Source organism: Rattus norvegicus, chromosome 9 (genome assembly GCF_036323735.1).
Source record: "Rattus norvegicus strain BN/NHsdMcwi chromosome 9, GRCr8, whole genome shotgun sequence".
In the NCBI taxonomy this organism is placed as follows: Eukaryota; Metazoa; Chordata; class Mammalia; order Rodentia; family Muridae; genus Rattus; species Rattus norvegicus.
This window is the reverse complement of record NC_086027.1, coordinates 54,298,068-54,322,953: the sequence shown is the minus strand read 5'-3', so window position 1 is coordinate 54,322,953 and position 24,886 is coordinate 54,298,068. Positions and strand designations below refer to the sequence as shown.

Genomic DNA, 24,886 nt, shown 5'->3' with positions numbered 1-24,886 from the left:
TACTTAGGGTGTTTTGTCAATATTTTCTTTTGCTATTAGTCACATAAGATTCCCTAAAGCTGCTCATTGACATGGCCCATTAGGGTATCCTTAATATATAATAGCACTAAAAAATAATTCTACTTTGGAATGAATACTAACTGTATTTTCAACTGATAGATATGATAGCCTAATTGTCAGAAATTTATATAACTTTCATACTAGATTTGGTTTTGAGCATGGGGTACATATTGTCCAGGGCTTATAAAAGCAGATCACTGACCATAAACATTGACTGAGTTCTGCCTTAAAAGCCTTTAGTTACTGTAAGAAATTATACTGTAGAAAAATATAGTATATAAAGCAAAATAATTGCATGAACATGTAATGGAATTATAAATTCAAAATGTCTCCCTGAACAGGTAGTATTTATTTAATTGTAATTTGGAGAGAATTTAATTTCTCTTTTAATTTAAAGAGTGATTTAAACAGTTATTCATGCTTTAGCTTCTATCAATCTGCTAGAGACACAAGATCATTTTAATAGCCATTTGCCTGAAGGGCTCTTACCTTCAGCTTCCTGACAGCATCTCTCACAACTTCTGTTCCCTTTGGCTGCTCCACTTCAGTACTGCCAAGAAACTGAACATGAGCATGCATGAGACACAGACTTTACTAAACCCATCATTGAACCATCTGGAGCTGATACTTTGTGTATGAGAAAGTTAAACAGAAACTCAAACTCAAATCTTAATTAGGGAGAACAATTGCTACTCAATTTATATATACTACATGAAAATGCATAATTTGATCATTTGTAATTCCTATTTTCAGAAGTTTTTTTTAACAGATCTCACCTACTTTTTTTTATTTGAAGATTCCTACTGGGATGAAAACTGAAATTATTTCATTGTCCCCAAAGAGATAAAGTTAGTCTCAACAGTTAGAAGTTAGTAAATGCTAACTCTGTGTCACTATCATACTGGCTCCATATTATCATTACTCATTTTCTCAAGGTTAAAATATAATTAGGTTGATGTGCACTAATAACTGTTTAAATTCAGAGAACGTACAAATATATGCTTTGATGAGGTCCAAGTAATATTTCTAGGTTTGCAGCACAGCCAGGAGATTTGTACATATTAAAGTTTCAGGGCTGGTTCAAGAGTACCACTAAACCTTTAAACCAAGAAAGTAGCGTGTCAGATCATACAGGACAAAGGGTTCAAAAACAAAAGATTTAACAAGAATGAGTTTTTAGATTAGAATTAATCCATATTAAGACTCCTTTTCTCAACTTCTAAAAAAGCCACATCACTAAGGTGTCATTAGCAAGAAGAATGGGAAAAGAATTTTTATATGCAAGCAAAACTTGAGCTAGTAAGTCATACAATGTCAATACCAGTAACAATAACTGACAATAATGTTGTAGAGTAATAACCATACTTTGACAGAAATGACAGGAGTCATAAGCATTATATGCAAATATGCCATATGGGAAAACTATGGATGAACTCCAGAATATTCTTAATAAGTCCATACACATCAGGTCCAGGACTGTTTTTAAAGCCACTTTTCATAATTTATCATGACTTTTTATCTTTAAGTAAACTAATGGAATTGAACAAAAGTACATCTTAATGTGGACCTTGCTACTTACCTCAAATTTTATCTTACATAATCAAGAAATACACTTAGAGCATAACATAGTTCCTCATATCTGCAATACCTGCACTAGGAAGATTGAGGCAGGGAAACAGAGGGCAACCTGGACTACATAGTGAGTTCAAGACCTAACTTAGTATACATTCACCTTGGAGTGGGGAAGGCATACCTCTGTTTGTATCCCTGAGGTCAAAGAGGATGAACAGAGATGGGAAAACTCGGTTGGATTCAAGCAGCAACATCCAGTAGGCTAGATAATTCACAGACTTACAAAAGCAGAAGGAAAAAGGACTCTCTTGGCTATGTCTTGGCCATTATCTCAAGGTGTAAGCACCAACCTACTAATTCAGTAACAATACCATACCTCCTGCCGCTGCTATGCTCCCATCACCATGGTCATGGACTTATCTCCTTAAACTGTAAGCAACCCAGCTAAATTCTTTCTTTTATACGTTGCCTTGGTCTTATCACAGTAATAGAAAAGTAACCAGACAAACCTTAAGGTCAATACATTTTATTCATAATAAAAACACAAACTTGAAAAAACTCACTTAGAAAACAAAAATGCACATGGCTATTAAAAATACAATTCAGATAATTTGAGAAGTAAAGGAATACTAGAAGGATAAATTTGAAAAAAATAATCAAGAAGGATCATTCAGTCTGAGGATGTAGAGAGCTTACGTAGCATACACAAACACTGGGTTCAATCCCCAGCATCACATAAAACATATTGCATCTGTAACCCCAGTATTCTCAAGAGGTACTGAGGCAGGAAAATAAAAAATCCAGTAGATAGTCATAGTGGTGCACTCCTTTAATCACAGCACTGAACAAATGAAATTCTTTGAGATGGGATTCTACATAGCCATCCATGGCTATAAAATGATCCATTCTCACACACAAAATGTTAAAATTATCCTTAGTTACACAAAGTGCACAAGGTATACAAGGTTCAAGGCCATCTTGTGACTATATGACACTCTACTAAACGTAAAATTTAATATTGCATGTTTTATATTTGTCAAGTAATGTTATAGAAGTTGAGAATGTACTAGGGAATAAAATGAAGCAAAAACCAGCCTTAGAAAGTTTACATTCTAGTGGGAGAGACAGCAATGACTGATGTTAGGCATATAACTAAATTACTTGGAACTTCACATACCCCTTGGGAAAAAAACAAGAAGTGTGTGCTTGAAGACACCTGTGCCTGTTGACTATCTCTGTTTGTTGTCTATTTGTTTTTGCATTTTTAGACACACACTTTAGAGAAGAATTCACTGATAATATGAAATATAAGCCAGCCAAAAAAGATATTATTCAGCAGATAAATAAGGGAAGGAAGGTCAATCAAAGGGAATAGAAAACTATCAAGGTTAGATATTAAACATAGAACAATTAGAAAACTTGCCTCAGTAAGTCGAGACTAAAATTTGTTCATTGACTAGTAGTATTAGCACTGTCAGGAAAATTGTTATAAATACAAATTATAATGACTCAGAAACTGTGGATGGTGACCCAGCACCATGATTTCAGTATCTCTTTCATGAAATCTTTGAGAATATGAAAAGCAGTGTACCAGGAAACCCAACATCAAATCATAAATCAGCAGCTTTTCTGTCCCTCTGAATACAACCCCCTAGGAAAGAGGTAAGGAAGCACAGATATAAGTATCACCAAGAGAATACAAGAGATAGAAGAGAGAAACTCAGGTGCAGAAGATACAGTAGAAGAGATTGACACAGTCAAAGAAAATTCAAAACATGAAAAATTCCTAACCCAAAACATCAAGGAAATTCAGAACACAATGAAAAGACTGTCAGAAAGGTTTTAAGATGAAAACTGCAAGGAGCAAGGAATTGTTGTTTTCTCAGAAGATACTACTGTTCAAAAGGGTAATACTTGAATATTCAGAAAAAATAACAAGAGAAATTAGAATGTGAGACCACTAACAATGTAAAAGAAATAGAGTTAGTAATACAGTTCAGGATGATGCTTCTAGCAGAAACATAAAGGTCAATCTTTTGTTATTTCCTTACCTACAATAAAAAAATTTTGGTGCATGGTAACATGGTATATATTTTTTTCAAAGTTTACAAACTAATCCATGTATTTTTTTAATGTTTTAAAGTGATTTCAATGAATACAGGGATGTTTAATGCTGATAAATACTGTAGATGCAACTCTATATTCTACACAGAATATATATCTCAGTTCAATGTAGTAGAAAACTTACAATCTAGGCAGTTGCACAAAAAAGGGGCATTTTGTAGTCTACAGTCTATTGAAATTGAAAGTCTTAAAATGTCCACTAAGTTCGCTAGTGTATAAAATATTTGCTTTATGTAATTTTTAAAGATCATATTACAGTAAGCCACATTTGATTAATTTGTAACTACCAATGGGTTAAAGCAGCACACACTTCAGGGAGTTCATTTTCTTATCTTTTCCTCTCACTGATTCTTTCATCCCATTATATTCACAATAGACACTATACAGAAGAGTTTGAGAGTTCTAGTCTCATTTTCAAGGATTACTTAAAATGAACTTTTTTGAGGTTTGTGCCTCTTTGCCACCAGAGAGCAGTCTTGCACATCAACAGGGAGCCATTTAAACTACTTTGCCTGCTCCCTCAAATATTTCAGAATCACTCTGGTGTCTGGCACCCTCCAGTGGCTCCCAGACACCAGGAAAGCATAAGGCTCCCAGGAACCAATAGGGATGACTTAAGCTGAAATGCAGAGAAGAGGGAGATAGATCCTGTAGAGACCTCCTCCAACAGATAGGCATGGTCCCTTGGGTCGAGGGACAGGGGCACCCACCCATCTCAAAGTTTTTAACCCAGAAATGTTCTTGTCCAAAGAACAGGGACAAAAAAAATGGAACAGAGACTGAAGGAAGGGCCAACCAGGGACTGCCCCACCTGGGGATCCATCATCTCTGCAGACAGCAAACCCAACACTGTTGCAGTGCTCAAGAGGAGTTTACTGACAGAAACCTAGTTTGGCTGGTCCTGAGGAAGTCGGGTCAGCAACTAACCAAGGCAGATGTGGATGCTTGGAGCCAACCATCAGACAGAGCTCAGGGAGCCTGGTGGCGCTCCTGGTCGGTGAGCTGGTGGAAAGATTTGAGGAGAGGAGGGGGATTGCAACTCCATGAGAAGAACAACATAGGATGACCTGACACCTAGTTCTCCCAGAGTCTAGACCACCAACCAAGGAGTGTACCTGGAAGGATTCATGGCTCCAGATACCTATGTAGCAGTGGATGAGCTTGCCTGACATCAACAGGAGGGGAGGTCCTTGGTGAAGGGGGATGCTAGAGCGAGCGGTGGGGCAGGAGAGTGTGAGTGGATGAGGGAGTACTCTCATACACGCAAAGGGTAGGGGGGTAGGGCAGATGTGGGATGTGGGGCTGGTGGAGAGGTAACCAGGAAGTGAGATATCATTTGAGATATAAACGAATGTAATGATTTAAAAGAAAAAGAAAAAGAATCACTCTGGAAATAAAGTTAAAAACAAAATTAAATAAATGATTTATTGAGTCTGCCATGAAATATGTCACTATTAGGCACATGAAAAAATTATTTAAAAACAATAATATGAAATGTATGTTTTACTTATAGCAAATTCAAAATATGCCAATTTATTTTATATATTTACTCCATAATTGTTTTTGAAGTGGTAAGGAAAATACATACATGTTAAAATATTAAAATGTAAGACCAAGATTAATAAATAAAGAATATTGGTACCATATTTACCAATGATATTCTGATTAGAGAAAAATTGATTAATGAGAATATATATCTTTGTAAGCAAAAACACAGATTATAGGATGAGTTTTCTGTGTCAGGCTAATATCACCATACTATGATTATTTTTAAAAAGTGATTTTTGACCTTTTTCTTCTCAATCAACTTAATAGATTAGCTATATGGAAGAAAGCCAGTTTAAATTTATGGATTTTATTTGGCTGAATAACCATGTCAGAGATCCAAGCAAGAGGAAAAATCATTTTTAAAAAGCACATCTTAGCAGCCAGTTACTAAAGAAAAGTCAGATTCAATTGGATTTAAATCTACTGCCTGATTGCCAAAACCATAATACCCCCCCAAAATTAAAATGGATCTACCAAAAAGAGAGTTTTTAATTTCAACTCTAAGCAATATAAAAGGTACCTTTAAAAGTAGGTCCAAGTTGAAAAATAAGCTTAGTATTAAAAGGTCGATTTATCCTTTATATTTAATTTGAAATTTTGCATTTTATTTCGACATTTTTATGAAATCAATGTTCTTATTAGAGACAGATATGGGGTATGCTGTTTCAGCAGACTCATGCTTTTAAAAGATTAGCAAGTGCAAGCCTAATCAATGTGCTTTCTGCAAAGGAGCCACTTCAGACACTGTGCACAGGCTCCCACGCTGAGCTTGACGCCCACTGACGGAAAAGGCAGCAGGAAGGCTGCTCAGTCAGGAGTTCCACAACCTGCTGCCACTCAGCGCAGGACTCCGGCCGCTGGAATAAATGTAAGGCATCCTCTTCTAAAAAGGTTTAAGAAGTCTGAGCGAATATAAAATGAACATTTACAGGAAACAAAAAGCAAGGGCTTTCTAATCTATTTTCAAAAAGAATCACATGACTGTGAAATTGCAGGAACTATGGAGATACTCCAATCTCATCCCATCATTTTATAGAGGAAATATAGCCCTTATGGAGGTGAAGGGACTTCCACGAGTCCTCTTTGAAGAATCCCAGCCCTCCAAACTCTCTCTCCCTCTCACAATATTCACTCCTGTTCCCTCAAGCAAAAACAGAAAAGAATGGAAAGTGACTTGGTCCATTAGATCTGGCTAGTAGTTGGAATCACATATCTCTCTTTACATGCATTTGACCAGTTACGTTTTATACTATATATTTTCTTATATAACACAATGAAAACATTATGGAGTCAAAAAGTTTTTGCTTTGTTCTTCTGGAAATTAACTCAATGCCATGTTTTATCTAGCAAACTTCTTATTGTCTGGTTTCTCATTCATAAAATTTGAAAAACATGTTGATGTAAAAGGTTGCATAGCATTTTTGACAGAGTATGAGCAAATCAATGAAATTAATTTACATTAAGTTGGTAAATACAATGAACTAGCAGGAAAAATGGAGAAAGCATTTTAAGACATCAGATTTAGACTCTGACTAAGAGACAGCAAAGACTCAACATATACACATATAAACTTTTTCCTCTCAAAATTGTGTTTTTTAAATACTTTTGGTTTTAAATTTTTCATTATAGCTCATTTAGAATATTCATTGCACTTTAATGAAATATGCATGCAATCTGAGACAAGCAACAATTTTAAGATATCTACATACATTCCTATGTCTAGAATGAAGGATTCATTCTGGCTTTCACAGGACATTAGCATGTGCTTGGATAAATAAGATCTCAGTTGCATAAGAGTTTTTTAATAAATATGAACTTTAAAGTTGTTATTAGCAAGCTACTACTACTCTAAGAAATATTAATCCCATTTCTAGACAACTTAAGAGACATTTTTGCATACTTTTATTTACATTTCAAATGTGATCCCCTTTCCCAGTTTCCCAACCATAAACACCCTGTCCCATCTCCCCTTCCCCATCTTGTATGGGGGTGTTCCCTTACCCAACCTACCAACCCCTTCCCTCCTCACCTCCCTGATATTCCCTGAAACTGGGGATTTCAGCCTTGGCAGGACCAAGGGTTTCTCCTCCCATTGGTGCCATGAAGGCCATCCTCTGATATATACATAGCTGGAGCTATAGGTCCATCAATGTGTACTCTTTGGGTGGTGCTTTAGACCCTGGGAGATCTGGTTGGTTGGTATTCTTGATTTGGGGTTGCAAGTCCTTTCAGCTCCTCAATCCTTTATCTAACTCCTCCAATGGAGACCCCCTTTTCAGTTCAATAGTTAGATGCTACCATTCATCTCTGTATTTGTCACGAACTGGCAGAGCCTCTCAGGAGCTATATCAGGCTCCTGTCAGTATGAACTTGTTGGCATTAGCAATATTATCTGGGTTCGGTGGCCGGTTTATATGGACTGGATCCCAGGTGGAGCAGGCTCTGAATTGCCATTTCTCCAGTCTCTGCTCCAAACATTGTCTCCATATCTCCTACTATGAAAATTCTTGTTCCCCCTTTTAAGAAGGACTGAAGCACCTGCACTTTGGTTGCCCTTCTTCTTAAGCTTCATGTGGACTGTGGTTTGAATCTTGGATAATCCGAACTTTTATGCAAAAATCCACTTATCAGTGAGTGCACACCATGTATGTTTTTTTGTGATTGGGTTACCTCACTCAGGATGATATTTTCTAGTTCCATCCATTTGCCAAAGAATTTCATGAACTCATTGTTTTTGATAGCTGAGTAGTACTCCATTGTGTAGATGTACCACATTTTCTGTATCCATTCCTCTGTTGACGGGTATCTGGGTTCTTTTCAGCCTCTGGCTATTATAAATAAGGCTGCTATGAACATAGTGGAGCATATGTCCTTGTTATATGTTGGAGCATCTTTGGGTTTATGCCCAGGAGTAATATAGCTGGGTCCTCAGGTAGTACTATGCCCAATTTATGAAGAACCTTCAGACTGATTTTCAGAGTGGTGGTAACAACTTGCAATCCCACCAACAATGGATGGGTGTCCCTCTTTCTCCATATCCTCCGCAGCATCTGTTGTCACCTGTGTTTTTGATGTTAGACATTCTGGCAAGTGTGAGGTGGAATCAAAGGGTTGTTTTGATTTGTATTTCTATGGCAACTAAGGATATTGAATATTTCTTTAGGTACTTCTTAGCCATTCAATATTCCTCAACTGAGAATTATTTGTTTAACTCTGTACCACAATTCTTTCATGGGGTTATTTGATTCTCTGCAGTCTAACTTCTAGAGTTCTTTGTATATATTGGATATTAGCCCTCTATCAGATGTAGGATTGGTACTGACCTTTTCCCAGTCTGTTGGTTGCCATTTTGTTCTAATGACAGTGCCCTTTGCCTTACAGAAGCTTTGCAATTATATGAGGTCCCATTTGTCAATTCTTGATCTTAGAGTTTAAGACATTGGTGTACTGTAAAGGAAATTTTCCCTAGTGCCCATGTATTCGATCCAGGCTCTTGACCAATTTATCTTCTATTTGTTTGAGTTTATCTGGTTTTATGTGAAGGTCCTTGATCCACTTGAACTTGAGGCTTGTACAGGGCAAAGAGAATGAACTGATTTGCATTCCTCTACATGCTGACCTCCAGTTGAACCAGCACCATATGTTGAAAATGCTCTTTTTTTTCCACTGCATGGTTCTATCTCCTTTATCAAAGATCAAGTGACCATATGTGTGTGTGGGTTCATTTCAGGGTCTTCAATTCAATTCCATTTATCGACCTGCCAGAATCTGTACCAATACCATACCGTTTTTTATCACTATTGCTCTGAAATAGAGTTGAGGTCAGGGATGGTAATTCCCCCAGAAGTTCTTTTATTGTGCAGTATAGTTTTTGCTATCCTGGGTTTTTTGTTATTCCAAATGAATTTGCAAATTGCTCTGTCTAACCCTATGAAGAATTGAGTTGGAATTCTGATGGGGATTGCACTGAATCTGTAGATTGCTTTTGGCAAGGTAGACATTTTTACTGTATTAATCCTACTAGTTCATGAGCATGGGAGGTCTTTCCATCTTCTGAGATCTTCAATTATTTTCTTCAGAGACTCGAAGTACTTGTCATAGAGATCTTTCAATTACTTGGTTAGAGTCACACCAAGGTATTTTACGTTATTTGTGACTATTGTGAAGGGTGTTGTTTCCCTAAATTTTCCTCAGCCTGTTTATCCTTTGAGTAGAGGAAGGCTACTGATTTGTTTGAGTTACTGTATATCCAGCCACTTTGCTGAAGCTGTTTATCAGGCTTAGTAGTTCTCTGGTGGAACTTTTGGGGTCACTTAAGTACAGTATCATATCATCTGCAAATACTGATATTTTGACTTCTTCCTTTCCTGTTGGTATCTCTTTTACCTCCTTTTGTTATCTGATTCCTCTGGCTAGGAATGAAGACCAGCCTTAGTCCCTGTTGTTCTGATAGGATGTGTGGAATTGTTTCATTCTTCTTATGTATATTGAGGCCTGCTTTGTGATTGATTATATTGTCAGTTTTGGAGAAGGTACCATGAGGTGCTGAGAAAAAGGTATATTCTTTTGTTTAAAGGTGAAATGTTCTATAAATATCTGTTAAATCCATTTGGTTCATAAATTCTGTTAGTTTCTCTGTGTCTCTGTTTAGTTTGTTTCCATAATGTGTCCATTGCTGAGAGTGGGGTGTTGAAATCTCCTACTATTATTGTGTGAGGTGCAATGTGTACTTTGAACTTTTGTAAGGTTTCTTTTATGAATGTAGGTGCCTTTATATTTTAGAGCATAGATATTCAGGATTCAGAGTTCATCTTGGTGCAATTTTCCTTTGATGAATATGAAGTGTCCTTCCTTATCTTTTTTGATAATTTTTGGTTGAAAGTCAATATTGTCTGATATTAGAATGGCTATTCCAGCTTGTTTCTTGGGACCATTTGCTTGGAAAATTGTTTTCCAGCCTTTTACTCTGAGGTAGTGTCTGTCTATGTCACTGAGGTGTATTTCCTGTATGCAGCAAAGTGAGGTCCTCTTTACATTTCTAGTCTCTTAATCTATGTTTTTTCATTGGGGAATTGCGTCCATTGATTTAAGAGATAGTAAGGAATAGTGATTGTTGTTTTCTGTTATTTTTGTTGTTAGAGGTGGAATTATGTTTGTGTGTCTCTTTTCTTTTGGGATTGTTGCAAAATTACTTTCTTGATATTCCTAGGGTATAGTTTCCCTCCTTGTGTTGGATTTTTCCATATATTATCCTTTTAATGCTGAATTTGTGGAAAGATACTGTGTAAATTAGGTTTTGTCATGGAATATCTTGGTTTTTCCATCTATGTTAACTGAGAATTTCTGGATATAATAGCCTGGGCCGGCATTTGTGTTTTCTTAGGGTCTGTATGACATTTGCCCAGAATCTTCTGGCTTTCATAGTCTCTGATGAGAAGTCTAGTGTAATTCTAATAGGTCTGCCTTCATATGTTACTTGATCATTTTCCCTTACTACTTTTAATATTCTTTCTTTGTTTTGTGCATTTGGTGTTCTGACTATTATGTGATGAGAGAAATATCTTTTCTGGCCAAATCCATTTAGAGTTCTGTAGAGTTCTTCTATGTTTATGGGCATCTCTTTCTTTAGGTTAGGGAAGTTTTCTTCTATAATTATGTTGAAGATATTTACGGGCCTTTTAACTTGGGAAACTTCACTCTCCTCTATACCTATTATCTTTAGGTTTGATTTTCTCTTTATGTCCAGGATTTTCTTGATGTTTTAGGTTAGGAGCGTGTTGAGTTTTACATTTTCTTTGATAATTGTGTCAATGTTTTCTATGGTATCTTCTGCCGCTGAGATTCTCTCTTCTATCTCTTGTATTCTGTTGGTGATGCTTCCATCTATGACTCCTGATGTGTTTCCTAGGTTTTCTAGCTTCAGTGTTGTTTCCCTTTGTGGTTTCTTTATTGTTTTTATTTCCACTTTTAAATCCTGGATGGTTTTGTTCAAATCCTTCACCTGTTTTGTTGTGTTTTCCTGTAATTCTTTAAGGAATTTTTGTGTTTTCCTCTTTAAGGGCTTCTACTTGTTTGCCTGTGTTTTTCTGTATTTCTTTAAGGTAGTTATTTATTTCCTTCTTAAAGTCCTCTATCATCATCATGAGATGTGATTTTTAAATCCAAATCTTGCTTTTCCCATGTGTTGGGATATCCAGCATTTTCTTTGGTGGAAAAACTGGGCACTGTTGATGCCAAGTAGTCTTGGTTTCTGTTGTTTTGGTTCTTGCACTTGACTCTCACCCTCTGGTTGTCTCTGGTGTTAACTGGTCTTGCTGTATATGACAGTGGCTTGACCATCTTGTAAGCCTATGTGTCAGCATTCCTGGAGACTGGCTTTCTCCCAGTGGGATCTGGGTACAGAGAGCTGTGGGACTGGGTCAGCTCCAGTGGCAGACAGAAACCAGAAGTTTTCTGCTGCTGACTGCTCTTATATTCCTGTATCCAGAGGGCACTAGGCAGGTTCCTCTTGGGACAGGAATGTGAGCAGAAGTCGTGGTCTCTCCCTGAGCTCTCAGGACTATCCACACTTCTGAGAGTCCAGCCCCCCACCTCGGGATTTGGATACAGAGAGCTGTGCAGAGACTTTTTAAAAAAGTATGTTGATATATAATTATCAGTGAATGAAAATTCTTTTTATTTCCAATAGTGTTACCAATATAATTTTCCTCAGTTACTGTATTAGCAGCAAAATAACACTGAATTCAGTGATAGTGACTACTTAACCACACTGGTTCATTTGACACCAATTTGACACAATCTAATGTAATTTGGTATGAAGAAATCTCAATTGAAAAAAGAAATGGCCTCACAGAATTAGCCTGTGGACAAGTCTGTGAAACATGTTCTTGATTAATGACTGATTTGGGAGAGTTCAGCTCATGGTGAAAAGTGATGCCCCTGGACTATGCTTCTGGATGCTATAACAAACAGGCTGAGAAAACCATGTGAATAAGCTGCATGCTGTTTCTGGCTTCCAGATATCTGCTCTGATTTCCTACACTGGCTTCTCTTAATGATAGACTGATAAGATGAAAGCTGAAATAAGCCGCTTTCTCCAAGTACTTTTGGTCATTATGGTTTACCAAATCAGTAGAATTCCTGACCAAGACACTATCTTAGCCTTAATTCACCTTCGTCCCACTTTTTTAATAATACAGTACACAGTATAGTGAGCTGCCATTTACTCTAGATTTCAAATGCATTCACTTGAAGATCTTTCATATGCTCTATTCATCCTCCTAGGCTCTATTTGCCTCTTTCCCATCCTTTTTGAGAATACATCCCAGAAACACCCTCACTCCTTCCATTAAGTAATTCTCCTCGTACTTTTCACCCAAGGTATACTGTGATGGTGATTATCCCTATGGTCAATAGTTTTGTTCTTATATCCTACCTAGTATACATCCTTAATATTGACTGCACACCCAGTAGCACTCCAGGTACTAGAGACACAGCAGTGAATGAAACAAATGTAAATTCCCAATGGTCCAATGGTCAAATGCTACTTTATGTATTGCCCTTAACTTATAGCACCAATGATGGTATGTTTGGCCTTTCTCACAATTCATTTACCGAATCTCACTATTTAGAAGTAATATGAGTAGACTGTTAAAGAGACTGCCGAATATATAGTTGTTACCCAACAAAGATTGCTATCTGAAAGTAAATATTTTTGGTTAGGAAATATTAAGTCATTCTGAGGAAAGCATCATCATAAAAGATAAATGATCACATTAGGGACTTTACTCCTCAAACTTCCACCCTTATTGCTCTGGATGAAAGAGCATCACCTTTTTCAGGGTTTCTGAGCAGAAGCTGAGATTAGCTTCATTGAGTAAGAAAAGAATTTGGGTTACCAATACATGTAATACACGTCATTCCTGATTTCATTTCATAGACTACTATGGCCTAACAGATGCACTACAACCTTTCTAAGGCACAGCTCTCATTAATGTGTTACAACAGCTATGACACTGTATGCAGCCATGGCCTTATGGACTTTCAGCCCTTAGGCTTAGAGATGTAGCTTCAAGTCAGCAAAGGCAAAAGGGTAAACAGATAATAACCATTAAAAAAATTGTCAAGAACAGAGACTCCTGACACAGCAAATTATTGGTGACAAGAACAGATTGTTTTATGTAATCAGTCAGCATCTGCCCCAAATCCTAGCACTAATAAGAACAGGCTCTGTAGCCTTCTTCTACTCTTGAGTGGGTTAGCGAAAACATGCTATGTTCAGGGTATGCTTCATGTATGTAGATACAGGAATAAACAGAAAAACAAAGATCCCTATGGATGTGACAAGGTAGGACTGTATAAATAGGATTTAGTGAGAAAAATCACGTGGACTTGGGCCTTTAATTTTGCCTTTATCATATACTAGATCTATGAAGGCTGCCATGTGTAAACTTCAGTTTAGACAGATAAGCCCACAAGAAAAAAATGAGTATATTGTATTGGCATGGAGACATCCACCTGATATCACAGTAAGCTTTCAATAAACACTTCCTCTCAGGAACAATCTTTTCTGAGATGGGTACAGGTCTATACCACTTTGGTTTAGATCCCAAAGTGGTGCTAAAATAGGAGCTATGGGCTTTATTATTTTAAATTAGGGCAGGTTCATCTTTGAAAAAAATCAACAAAATTAAATACTTAAACCTGAAAGCTTCAAGAAATCAATAAATATGCTAGGAAGCTATCACCGGAACTGTAGGCAGCAGATGGGGAAAACTGAAGCCTCTAAATTCCAAAACAGTTGTGTCTTGGCAAGCAGACCAGTGTGCTTGTACATGATCAATTGGGTCTGCCTCCATTTATCAAGCCTGCCTTGTACACAGCTAAAGACATGTTGTAGTATGGGATTTTGGCTTGGCAGCTAATAGCCTAAATCTCTCATCACAATTTGTAAAAGTGAACAGCTATACTGATGTGCTGTCACAATTCAGGCCATTCTTCCAAAAGGCAAATATTCCTCTAAATTCAATTTGGCAATATTTAATTATTTTAAAGCATAGGTATTTTTCTTTCTAAAAAAATTTTATTTAGGCTTTTTCCACACTACTCCACAGCAATCATTAATTTTCACATCATATGCACTGCATTGCAGATTTGTATGAGGTTTTTTTTTTTGTTTGTTTGACCTTTTAAAAAAAATCAATGACAACATTGATCTACCTTTAGCCAGGCTAAAAAGAGGGCACAGAAATAGTATCCAAATTAACAAAGTCAGAAATGAAAAGGGAGAAATACAAGAGAAACTGAGGAAATTCAAAAAATTGCCAGATCCTACTACAAAAGTCTATACTCAACAAAACTGGAACATCTTGATGAAATGGACAATTTTCTAGACAGATACCAAGTACCAAAGTTAAACTGTGATAAGATAAACCATCTAAGCAGTCCTATAAATCCCAAAGAAATACCAAAGAAATAGAAGTAGTCATTAAAAGTCCAAAAAAAAAAAAAAAAAAGCCCAGGACCAGGTGGGTTTAGTACAAAATTCCATCAGATCTTCAAAAAAGACCTAATACCAATACTCTTCAAACTGTTCCACAAAATAGAAATAGAAGTAATATTACCCAATTTGTACTCACAATTATGCTTATACCTAAACCACACAAAAACCCTACAAAGAAAGAGAATTTCAGACCAATTTTCCTTATGAATATCGAAGCAAAAATACTCAATAAAATCCAAGAACACATAAAGACCATCATTCACCAAAACCAAGTAGGTTTTGTCCCAGAGAAGCAAGAATGGTTCAATATACAGAAATCCATCAATATAATCTAGTATATAAACAAACTCAAAGAGAAAAACAACACGATCATCTCATTAGATGCTGAGAAACCATTTGACATAATTCAACACCTCTTCATGATAAAAGTCTTAGAAAGATCAGGAACTCAAAGCCCATATCTAAACATAGTAAAAGCAATATACAGCAAACCAGTAGCCAACATTAAACTGAATGGAGAGAAACTTGAAACAATCCCACTAAAATCAGAGATTATAAAGCTGCCCACTTTCTCCCTATGTATTCAATATAGTACTTGAAGTCCTAGTTGGAGCAATTAGACAATAAAAAGAGGTCACAAGGATACAAATTAGAAAAGAAGAAGTATACCTCTTCTTTTATATGATAGTACACTTAAGTGACCCCAAAAATTCCACCAGAGAAATACTAAGCCTGATAAACAACTTCAGTATAGTGGCTACATATAAAATTAACTCAAACAAATCAGTAGCCTCCTCTACTCAAAGGATAAACAGGCTGAGAAAGAAATTGAGGAAACGACACCTTTTACAATAGTCACAAATAATGTAAAATACCTTAGTGTGACTCTAGCCAAGCAAGTGAAAGACCTGTATAATAAGAACTTCAAGTCTCTGAAGATAGAAATCAAAGAAGATCTCAGAAGATAGAAAGATTTCCCATGCTCATGGCTTGGCAGGGTCAATATAGTAAAAATGGCCATTTTGCCAAAAGCAATCTACAGATTCAATTCATTCCCCATCAAAATTCCAACTCAATTCTTCATAGAATGAGCAATGTGCAAATTCATTTGGAATAACAAAAAACCCAGGATAGTAAAAACTATACTCGACAGTAAAAGAACTTCTCTGGAATCACCATCCCTGAACTCAAGCTCTATTACAAAGCAATTGTGATTAAAAACTACATAGTATTGGTTCAGAGACAGGCAGGGAGATTAATGGAATAGAATTGAAAATCCAGATATGAACCCACACAACTTGATCTTTGACAAAGGAGCTAAAACCATCCAATGGAAAAAAGGACAACAATGGTACTGGTACAACTGGTGGTCAGCATATATGTAGGATGATGTCATTATAGAGGTGAAGACAGGCACAAGATAGAACCAGGTCTGTCATTGGACAAGAAGGAAGGGTGAGCAGGAGAAAAGTTGTAGAGAGGAGGAGGAGACTGGAGCAAGAGTTGGGAGAAGAAGATGAGAGAACATGGAGGTGGATGTTAAATTTTCTCTCTGTACATTTATAGGTTGTTATGAATACTTTTAAGGGATGGATATGTACAGGGTTTTTTATGTCTAGGTGGGCAATTATATATTATCAATTGGATCAGAGGTTATTGTGTTTTGTGTTCTTTCTTGTGGCGATTTAATTGAACTTAAGAGAGTGTGTGGTGGTTGAAGACACTGGTCAGCCTTGGAATTGGGATGTGTGTGTCTGGCATGATGGCAGCCTGCCTCGGGAACTACACGGGTAGAGAGATTGTTGCCAGGCTCAGAGAGTAGCCATCTGCAGTGAGACGTGGGATGGAGCAAAGCGGGTGAGATGCTTTGCTGACGGATGAAAATATCAAACATGTCATGGGGCACTACAGAGCCAGATCTAGTGCAGGTTAAAGGAAAACATATTTTATTTTACTGCAACACATATAGAAGAATACAAATTGATCCACTCTTATCTCCTTATACAAAACTCAAGTCCAAGTGGATCAAGGACATCCACAGAAACCAGATACACACAAACTAACAGAAGAGAAAGTGAGGAGGAGCCTTGAATACATAGGCACAGGGTAAATTTTCCTGAACAGAATACCAACATCTTATGCTCTAAGATCAAAAATCAAAAAATGGAAACTCATAAAATTGCAAAGCTTCTGTAAGGAAAAGACACTGTCAGTAGGACAAAACAGCAACTAAAAGATTGAGAAAAGATCTTTAGCAATCCTACATCTGATAGAGAGCTAATATCCAAAATATACAAAGTACTCAAGAAGATAGACTTCAGAGAACCAAATAATCCCATTTAAAAACTGTGCTAAACAAAGAATTCTCAACTGAAGAATATTGAATGGCTGAGAAGCACCTAAAGAAATTTTCAACATCTTTAGTCATCAAGAAAATGCAAATCAAAACAACCCTGAAATTCCACCTCATATCAGTCAGAATGACTAAGATCAAAAACTCAGGTGATAACAAATGCTGGTGAGGATGTGGAGAAAGAGGGACACTCCTCCACTGATGGTGGGATTGCAAGCTGGTACAACCACTCTGGAAATCAGTCTGGAGGTTTCTCAGAAAATTAGACATACTGCTACCTGAGGATCTAGCTATACCAACTCCTGGGCATACACTCAAAAGATGTTCCAACATAAAACAAGGAAACATTCTCCATTATGTTCATAGAAGCCTTATTTATAAAATCCATAAGCTCAAAAGAACCCAGATGTCCTTCAACAGAGGAATGAATACAGCAAATGTGGGATATTTACACAATGGAGTACTACTTGGCTATTAAAAACAATGACTTCATGACATTCTTAAGCAAATGGATGGAACTAGAAAAATATTATCCTGAGTGAGGTAACCCAATCATAATAGAACACACATGGTATACACTCATTGATGTGGATATTAGCCTAAAAGCTCATTATCCCCAAGATACAATTCACAGAACACATGAAGCTCAAGAAGAAAGAAGACCAAAATGTGGATGTTTCAGTCCTTCTTAGAATGGGAAACAAAATATTCACGGGAAGAAATACAGGGACAAAGAGTGGAGCAGATACTGAAGGAGAGGCCATCCACATATTTCCCTACCCACGGATTCATCCCAAACACAGCCACCAAACCTAATCTCTATTGCTGATGCCAATCAGTGCTTTCTCACAGGAGTCTGATATGGATGTCTCCTGAGAGGCTCTGCCAGAGCCTTACTAATACAGATAGGGATGCTTGCAGCTAATTATCAGACTGAGCATGGGGATCCCAATGGAGGAATTAAAGAAAGGACTGAAGGAGCTGAAGGGGTTTGCAACCCCATAGGAAGAACATCAATACCAACCAATCAGACACCCCAGAGCTCCCAGGGACTAAACCACCAACCAATGAGTACACATGGACAGACCCATGGCTCAGTTGCATATGTCACAGAATATGGCATTATCTGGCATCAATAGGAGGAAAAGCCCTTAGTCTTGTGAAGACTCATTTCCTCATTGTAGGGCAATGCCTAGGTGTTGAGGTGTGAATGGGCATGTAGGAGCATTCTCATAGAAGCAGGGGGAGGGAGGATAGGAGAGCATGTAACTTCAAAAGGGAATAGCATTGGAAATGTAAATGTATAAAATATACAATTAAAAAATAAAAAGTATGTGGAAACCTGAGATTTTGAAGAGAATATAAAACATACAAATATGTCAGCAACATAACAAAAAGGCAATATATTATTTATAAAATGTTAGATTTCAAAACATTTACAAATATAACATTACATGAGACAATAATTATATGGTATATTAATTTTTCAAGAAATTTCTTTCTAAATTTAATAATCTAACTTATTTATCAGGTTACTATGATTATCTTTAATAAAGTATACCAGTAAACTGTGTGACCCTACTAATAATGTCATGCGGCCGGTTATATATGTTACAAAATAAGTTAGTTAGGGGTGCTCAAAGGACACAGGGTTCAGTGACTGTAATGTGCTTAAAAGGCATTTTGTTGACATACCCAGTGCATGCAAGCAAAGTCTCATGTACTTGATACAAACATGTTAATGCCCCTAATTTATATGTATATATTTCAAGGAAGATTAATGATTAAGACTTAAGACAAAGCATTTGGACTCTTGGTTATAATTTTTTATATATATAATATTTTTCACTAATGTCTATATTCATAAAAGACAATGGACAAATGAAATTTGGGTGAAATGTCATCAATCTGGCATACTGGGTCCAATAGCAGATCTGGCATACTATGTCATGATGTTTGACATTATTCATTGACAGGTAGATGATTATACAAAAGAACATGTGATCCTGCATTAGTAGTATATAAAATGTTATAGTCTACAGATTAAAATATGTTTACTAGTACAGAATTTTTGGAGGCAGAATGATTAAAGACCTCTATGCCAAGTGCCCTGTTACAGAAGAAGTTTCAGAAGAAACACCCATCACTGAAAGGCAAGGGGGACTTTGCCCAAGAAGTTTTTTTTCCCTTGAGTCAAGAAGTGGCAACCAGGTTCCGAGATTCAGAAGAGTCAAAAACAATGAAGACTTCATGAAGTCCTATCTCAAGTGCCTATGGGGCCAACCAAGCATACGTCTTCAAAGAGAAATAGAACTCCTGAATAAACAAGCAAGCAAACAACAACAAAGCAATACTACTTCATTTCTACTTCTATCTAAAATAGTTCAAATGTACAGGTTTTAAAAATCATGCACTAAAAATATGGAAAAATAAAACAAAAAAAGCAAAATCATAGAACTAGATTTGTAACATAAAGCCACACAGTCCTGTGTGGCTGCCAGAAGCCTTTCCTAAAATAAGGCATGACTCTCTTCAGTACCAGCAGGGAAGACACAATGAAGAAGCATGAGAGTCACTGCTGAGTGGTAACAAAGGCTGTTTTAGGTACGTGATAGGACTTGGCACTGCAGCCATATATGTGATTTTGCATAAGTGTCAAATAATCTATTAGATCTTTGTTTTATGTTTATAATTTCATGAAGATAAAAGCAGTTTCCCTGTCGTTACTGACTTTGTTTCAACACATGATCTTCTCAATTTTCAAAGAGAAAAGAAATAACAAATTTTGCAATTACCTTTTATTCTTTATTTTTCTTTATAAATAATATTCTTCATAATTATTTGATAAGTATAAGTAATTCAGTTCTGAGTAAAGTTTTGGATGTGAAGTGCACATCAGAGCATTGCACAACACATACTATCAATATATATTATATGTATATACACATATTCATATATGTATATATACATTCATATTATATAGGGCAAGGTATGAATGCTAGATAGAATTAACAACTAAAATTTAAAATGGTTCCCTTTAGTATGTAGTTGTATATCCAGTTGACTGTGGAGCTTTTAAAAGCCCAAATGAGTTTCTAGAACAATTTTGTACATCTAGCATTTATAAATCTTTTGTCGGTTTTATTTTTCATAATATAAACACTTTCTACAGTTTGCCTATCTCTATATTATTAACACCGAAAGCTGGTGTCATTGCATTTTTTCTCTTTTAACAGTCTGTGACAGCTGAATTATTGCTCCTGCTTAGATCTCTAAAGTGTTGTTCTTGGTGTGACTTTAGAGATATTCTGATGTACTGAATCAAGGGAAAGTAATTACTGGGAAAAATATGCAGCACCAGTTAAGTTCAGTATTTTCAAAAGAGTTGTCAAGTCTTTATTTTCATGCTTATCAACATACATAAAATTATGTATGCCGGCTCAATAAATAGAGATATGTAAGTCTGCAGAACTGAGTTCAATCCCTGGGTCCCATAAAATGACAAGCAAGAATAGAAGAGTTGTCTCTGACCTCAGCATGTATGTGGTGGCATGCAGGCACTCACATACACACACTCACTCACACTTCACACACTCTCACATACACTCATAATATACACACTCACAAATACACATACTCACAAATACACACATGTACATCACACACACACGTTCACTCATGCACTCACATCACACACACAGACTTACACAAACTCACAATACACTCACACACTCACAAATGCACACACATCACACTCATGCACTCACACACATACTTGCTCAATCACTCACATATATACACACTCACACACAGACTCACACACACACACTTGCACAGACTCAAACTCACATACTCAATAACACAATCACTCATACACACACACACACACACACATTGACAAACTTGCACAGACACACACCTAGACTCATCCATCCACACAACACTCATACATAATACACTCAAACTAATACCCACACAAATAAATAATAAAAACTCTTCAACTTTAAAGATAATATTGAGAATAGACCTCAAAAGATTAATTTGAATATACCATCTATTCCTCAGTGTTACCAAATAAACATGACATTTGCATACCTGATTCAATGACTTGATTGGCATTGTCACTGTAACTCTGCTGAAAGACTCAACGTTACATGTAAAATCCAAGTAAAGTTTAAAAGCAAATTCTAGTGTTCTTCATGTTGTTAGGTTTACAATAAACGAAGACTCCTACAACCGGGGAAGTTTTTTTCCTACATGTAACCAGTGAGAGAGGTAAGCAGATATGGATGGTGCCATGAGCTCGAGATCCCAGTGCTTTGGAGACAAAGGTATGAAGATCCTCAGTTCAAAGGTAGCCTGATCTTACTTCACAGATCTTACTGTGGCACTAAAAACTAACAAGAATGCACTGTAAACAGGAACAAAAACGTGAATCTCCAAGACGGTCCTTATGTCATGAGGGCTTTGAGTACATGAATAGATTATAATACCAATGATAACTACTGGCATGGCATCTCTCCTGAAGAAAAGACAGTGTTTATTCTTACTGAAGGGTGCAAAGTTCAAGGCACGTCTTAGAAATAATCAATGCCTCACCAGACACCAAATATCTGAATAACTTGACCTTTGATTTCTCAGTCTCTAAGACTTCAGAAACAATAAATTTCTGCCTTTTTACAGTTACAGTGGCCTTTTACTTATAGCAGCAATAATGGACTCACGCCAAATTGGAAATTTTCATTAAAATACCCTCTATTGCTGTTATTGTTATTATATGTATTTTTTCTTAGTGAAACAAAGTCTCACTCTAAAACTCAGGGTGGCTGTGAATTCACTACATAAACCTGGCAAGCCACTAAATTCCCAATCCTCCTGCCTTGGTTGCCTTACTGCTAAGATTATAGTTACACACCACCATGCCTAACTACTATACTCTCTAGAAGTTTTTCTGTGAAGCTATACTCTATGCATATTTTTGAATACCCAAAATATCATTAAACTATTGCAAATTCATACCTATTGTACAAGTAAAGAGTTTATTTTCAATTTACATTAGCCTTTCATTGTGCTGCATGTGGCAAAAAAATTACCTTAATATAAAAATTTTCACCTAAGGGAAATAGAGTACCAGTGTATATCTGTAACTTTGGTATTAAAATAGTCACTTTTTTCGTTCAGCACAGTAATTAGTATCCATACTCACAGGGATTTACATTATAGTCATCATATTATAGAAAGATGAATAATCATTAAATTCATATAGGACTAATAGAAACATAATAGTATCTATGTTAAAAATGAGTCCATGAAGATAACTACATTCTGACAAACTAGTCAGTGACTGTTTAGCCTCAAGACAGGATCCATCTTTTCTTTAGGAGTTGTCTCAGCAGGAGTGAGGTATACCCTGCTAAATTAAACACAAAAGATGTAGCTGTTTCTCCCTCTCCCTCTTCTCATAGAAACCGTACCAGTTTTAAGAACATCCAGTGCACACTACTAACATGCTTTTGCAAACCTCTGTAACTAGGAACTGTAACCTTGCCATAACTTTTCTGTGTGCCCTGTATATCCTAACACTAACAAGGAAGAAATCAGTTATATATGAGATCAATACAAATGAAAACAAATACCCTTTCTGAAGAAAATAACATCTCAGATTAAGGGAATAAAAATAGAAAATATTATTGAGGAAATCAAAGAGTGCTGAAGCATATGGCTTTTCCTGGCTCACACATCTGGAAAGAACATAAGCACAAGACACTTGTTCTTCTCCATCACAATATATTCTCGAAGACTCTTACAAATTACTCATGACAGAAGAAGAGTCTATGGATGGACAAAGCGTGGGACACCCCTCTTTTGACCAAGAAGAACAAAGTCCATCCAGTCCTACAGAAACTGACTGTCACAATGAACATGTCATATTTTATTTTCACCTTAGTTAAGTTCTCTATCTGGTGTGTTTACTACAGAATTCTATCAGACCTTCATATAAGACCTAATACCAATACTGTCCAAACTATTCCACAAAACAGAAACAGAAGGAACACTGCCAAATTCCTTTTAGGAAGCCACAATTACGCTTATACCTAAAACACACAAAAACCCAACAAAGAGAAACTTGAGACTAATTTCCCTTATGAATTTCGATGCAAAAATACTCAATAAAATTCTCGCAAAACAAATTCAAGAACACGTCAGAACAATCATCCATCATGATCAAGTAAGTTTCATGCCAGGGATGCAGGGATGATTCAATATATGGAAATCCATCAACATAAACCACAACATAAACAAACTCAAAGAAAAAAAGCACATAATCATGACATTAGATACTGAAAAAAATTTGATAAAATTCAACAGTCCTTCATCTTAAAAGTCTTGGAAAGATCAGGAATTCAAGGCCTATACCTAAACATAGTAAAAGCTATATACAACAAACCAGTAACCAATATCAAACTAAATGGAGAGAAACTTGAAGCAATCCCACTAAAATCAGGGACAAGACAAGGCTGCACACTCTCTCCCTACTTATTCAATATAGTACTTGAAGTCCTAGCCAGAGCAATCAGACAACAAAAGGAGGTCAAAGGGGTACAAACTGGAAAGTTTGTACTATTGGCAGATGATATGACACTACAATTAAATGACCCTAAAAGTTCCACCAGAGAACTACTCAGCCTGAAAAACAACTTCAGCAAAGTGGCTGAGTATAAAATTAACTCAAACAAATCAGTAGCCTTCCTCTACTCAAAGGAAAAACAGGCTGAGACAGAAATTAGAGAAATGAAACCCTTGACGATAGTCACAAAGAACAGAAAATACCTCACTATGACTCTAACCAGGCAAGTGAAAAATCTATATGGCAAGAACTTCAAGTCTTCTATGAAGGTCTGATAGAATTCTGCACTAAACCCATCTGGACTTGGGCTCTTTTTGGTTGGGAGACCTTTAATGACTGCTTCTATTTCCTTAGGAGTTATGGGGTTGTTTAACTGGCTTATCTGTTCCTGATTTAACTTCGGTACCTGGTATCTGTCTAGGAAATTGTCCATTTCCTGCAGATTTTCAAGTTTTGTTGAATATAGGCTTTTATAGTAAGATCTGATGATTTTTTGAATTTCCTCTGAATCTGTAGTTATGTCGCCCTTTTCATTTCTGATTTTGTTAATTTGGACACATTCTCTGTGTCCTCTCGTTAGTCTGGCTAAGGGTTTATCTATCTTGTTGATTTTCTCAAAGAACCAACTTTTGGTTCTGTTGATTCTTTCTATGGTCCTTTTTGTTCCTACTTGGCTGATTTCAGCTCTGAGTTTGATTATTTCCTGCCTTCTACTCCTCCTGGGTGTATGTGCTTCTTTTTGTTCTAGAGCTTTTAGGTGTGCTGTCAAGCTGCTGACATATGCTCTCTCCTGTTTCTTTCTGCAGGCACTCAGAGCTATAAGTTTTCCTCTTAGCACAGCTTTCATTGTGTCCCATAAGTTCGGGTATGTTGTACCTTCATTTTCATTAACTTCTAAGAAGTCTTTAACTTCTTTCTGTATTTCTTCCTTGACCAGGTTATCGTTGAGTAGAGCATTGTTCAACTTCCACGTATATGTGGGCATTCTTCCCTTATTGTTATTGAAGACCAGTTTTAGGCCGTGGTGATCTGATAGCACGCATGGGATTATTTCTATCTTTCTGTACCTGTTGAGGCCCATTTTTTGACCAATTATATG

The 24,886-nt window shown here is 36.5% G+C and overlaps 1 protein-coding gene across 15 annotated transcripts in view; it reads right to left on the bottom strand.

The window, feature by feature from the left end:
- Nucleotides 1–24,886, bottom strand: part of Gulp1 (GULP PTB domain containing engulfment adaptor 1) — a 276,236-nt gene that overhangs the window by 68,105 nt on the left and 183,245 nt on the right. For 14 of the 15 annotated variants that reach the window (XM_039083451.2, XM_063267053.1, XM_017596394.3 and 11 more), the window contains one exon: nucleotides 550–621. In XM_039083451.2, coding sequence (XP_038939379.1) covers nucleotides 550–621 — 72 coding nt within the window. The remainder of the gene's footprint in view (nucleotides 1–549; nucleotides 622–24,886) is intronic. The other variant, XM_039083457.2, reaches the window with a different exon arrangement.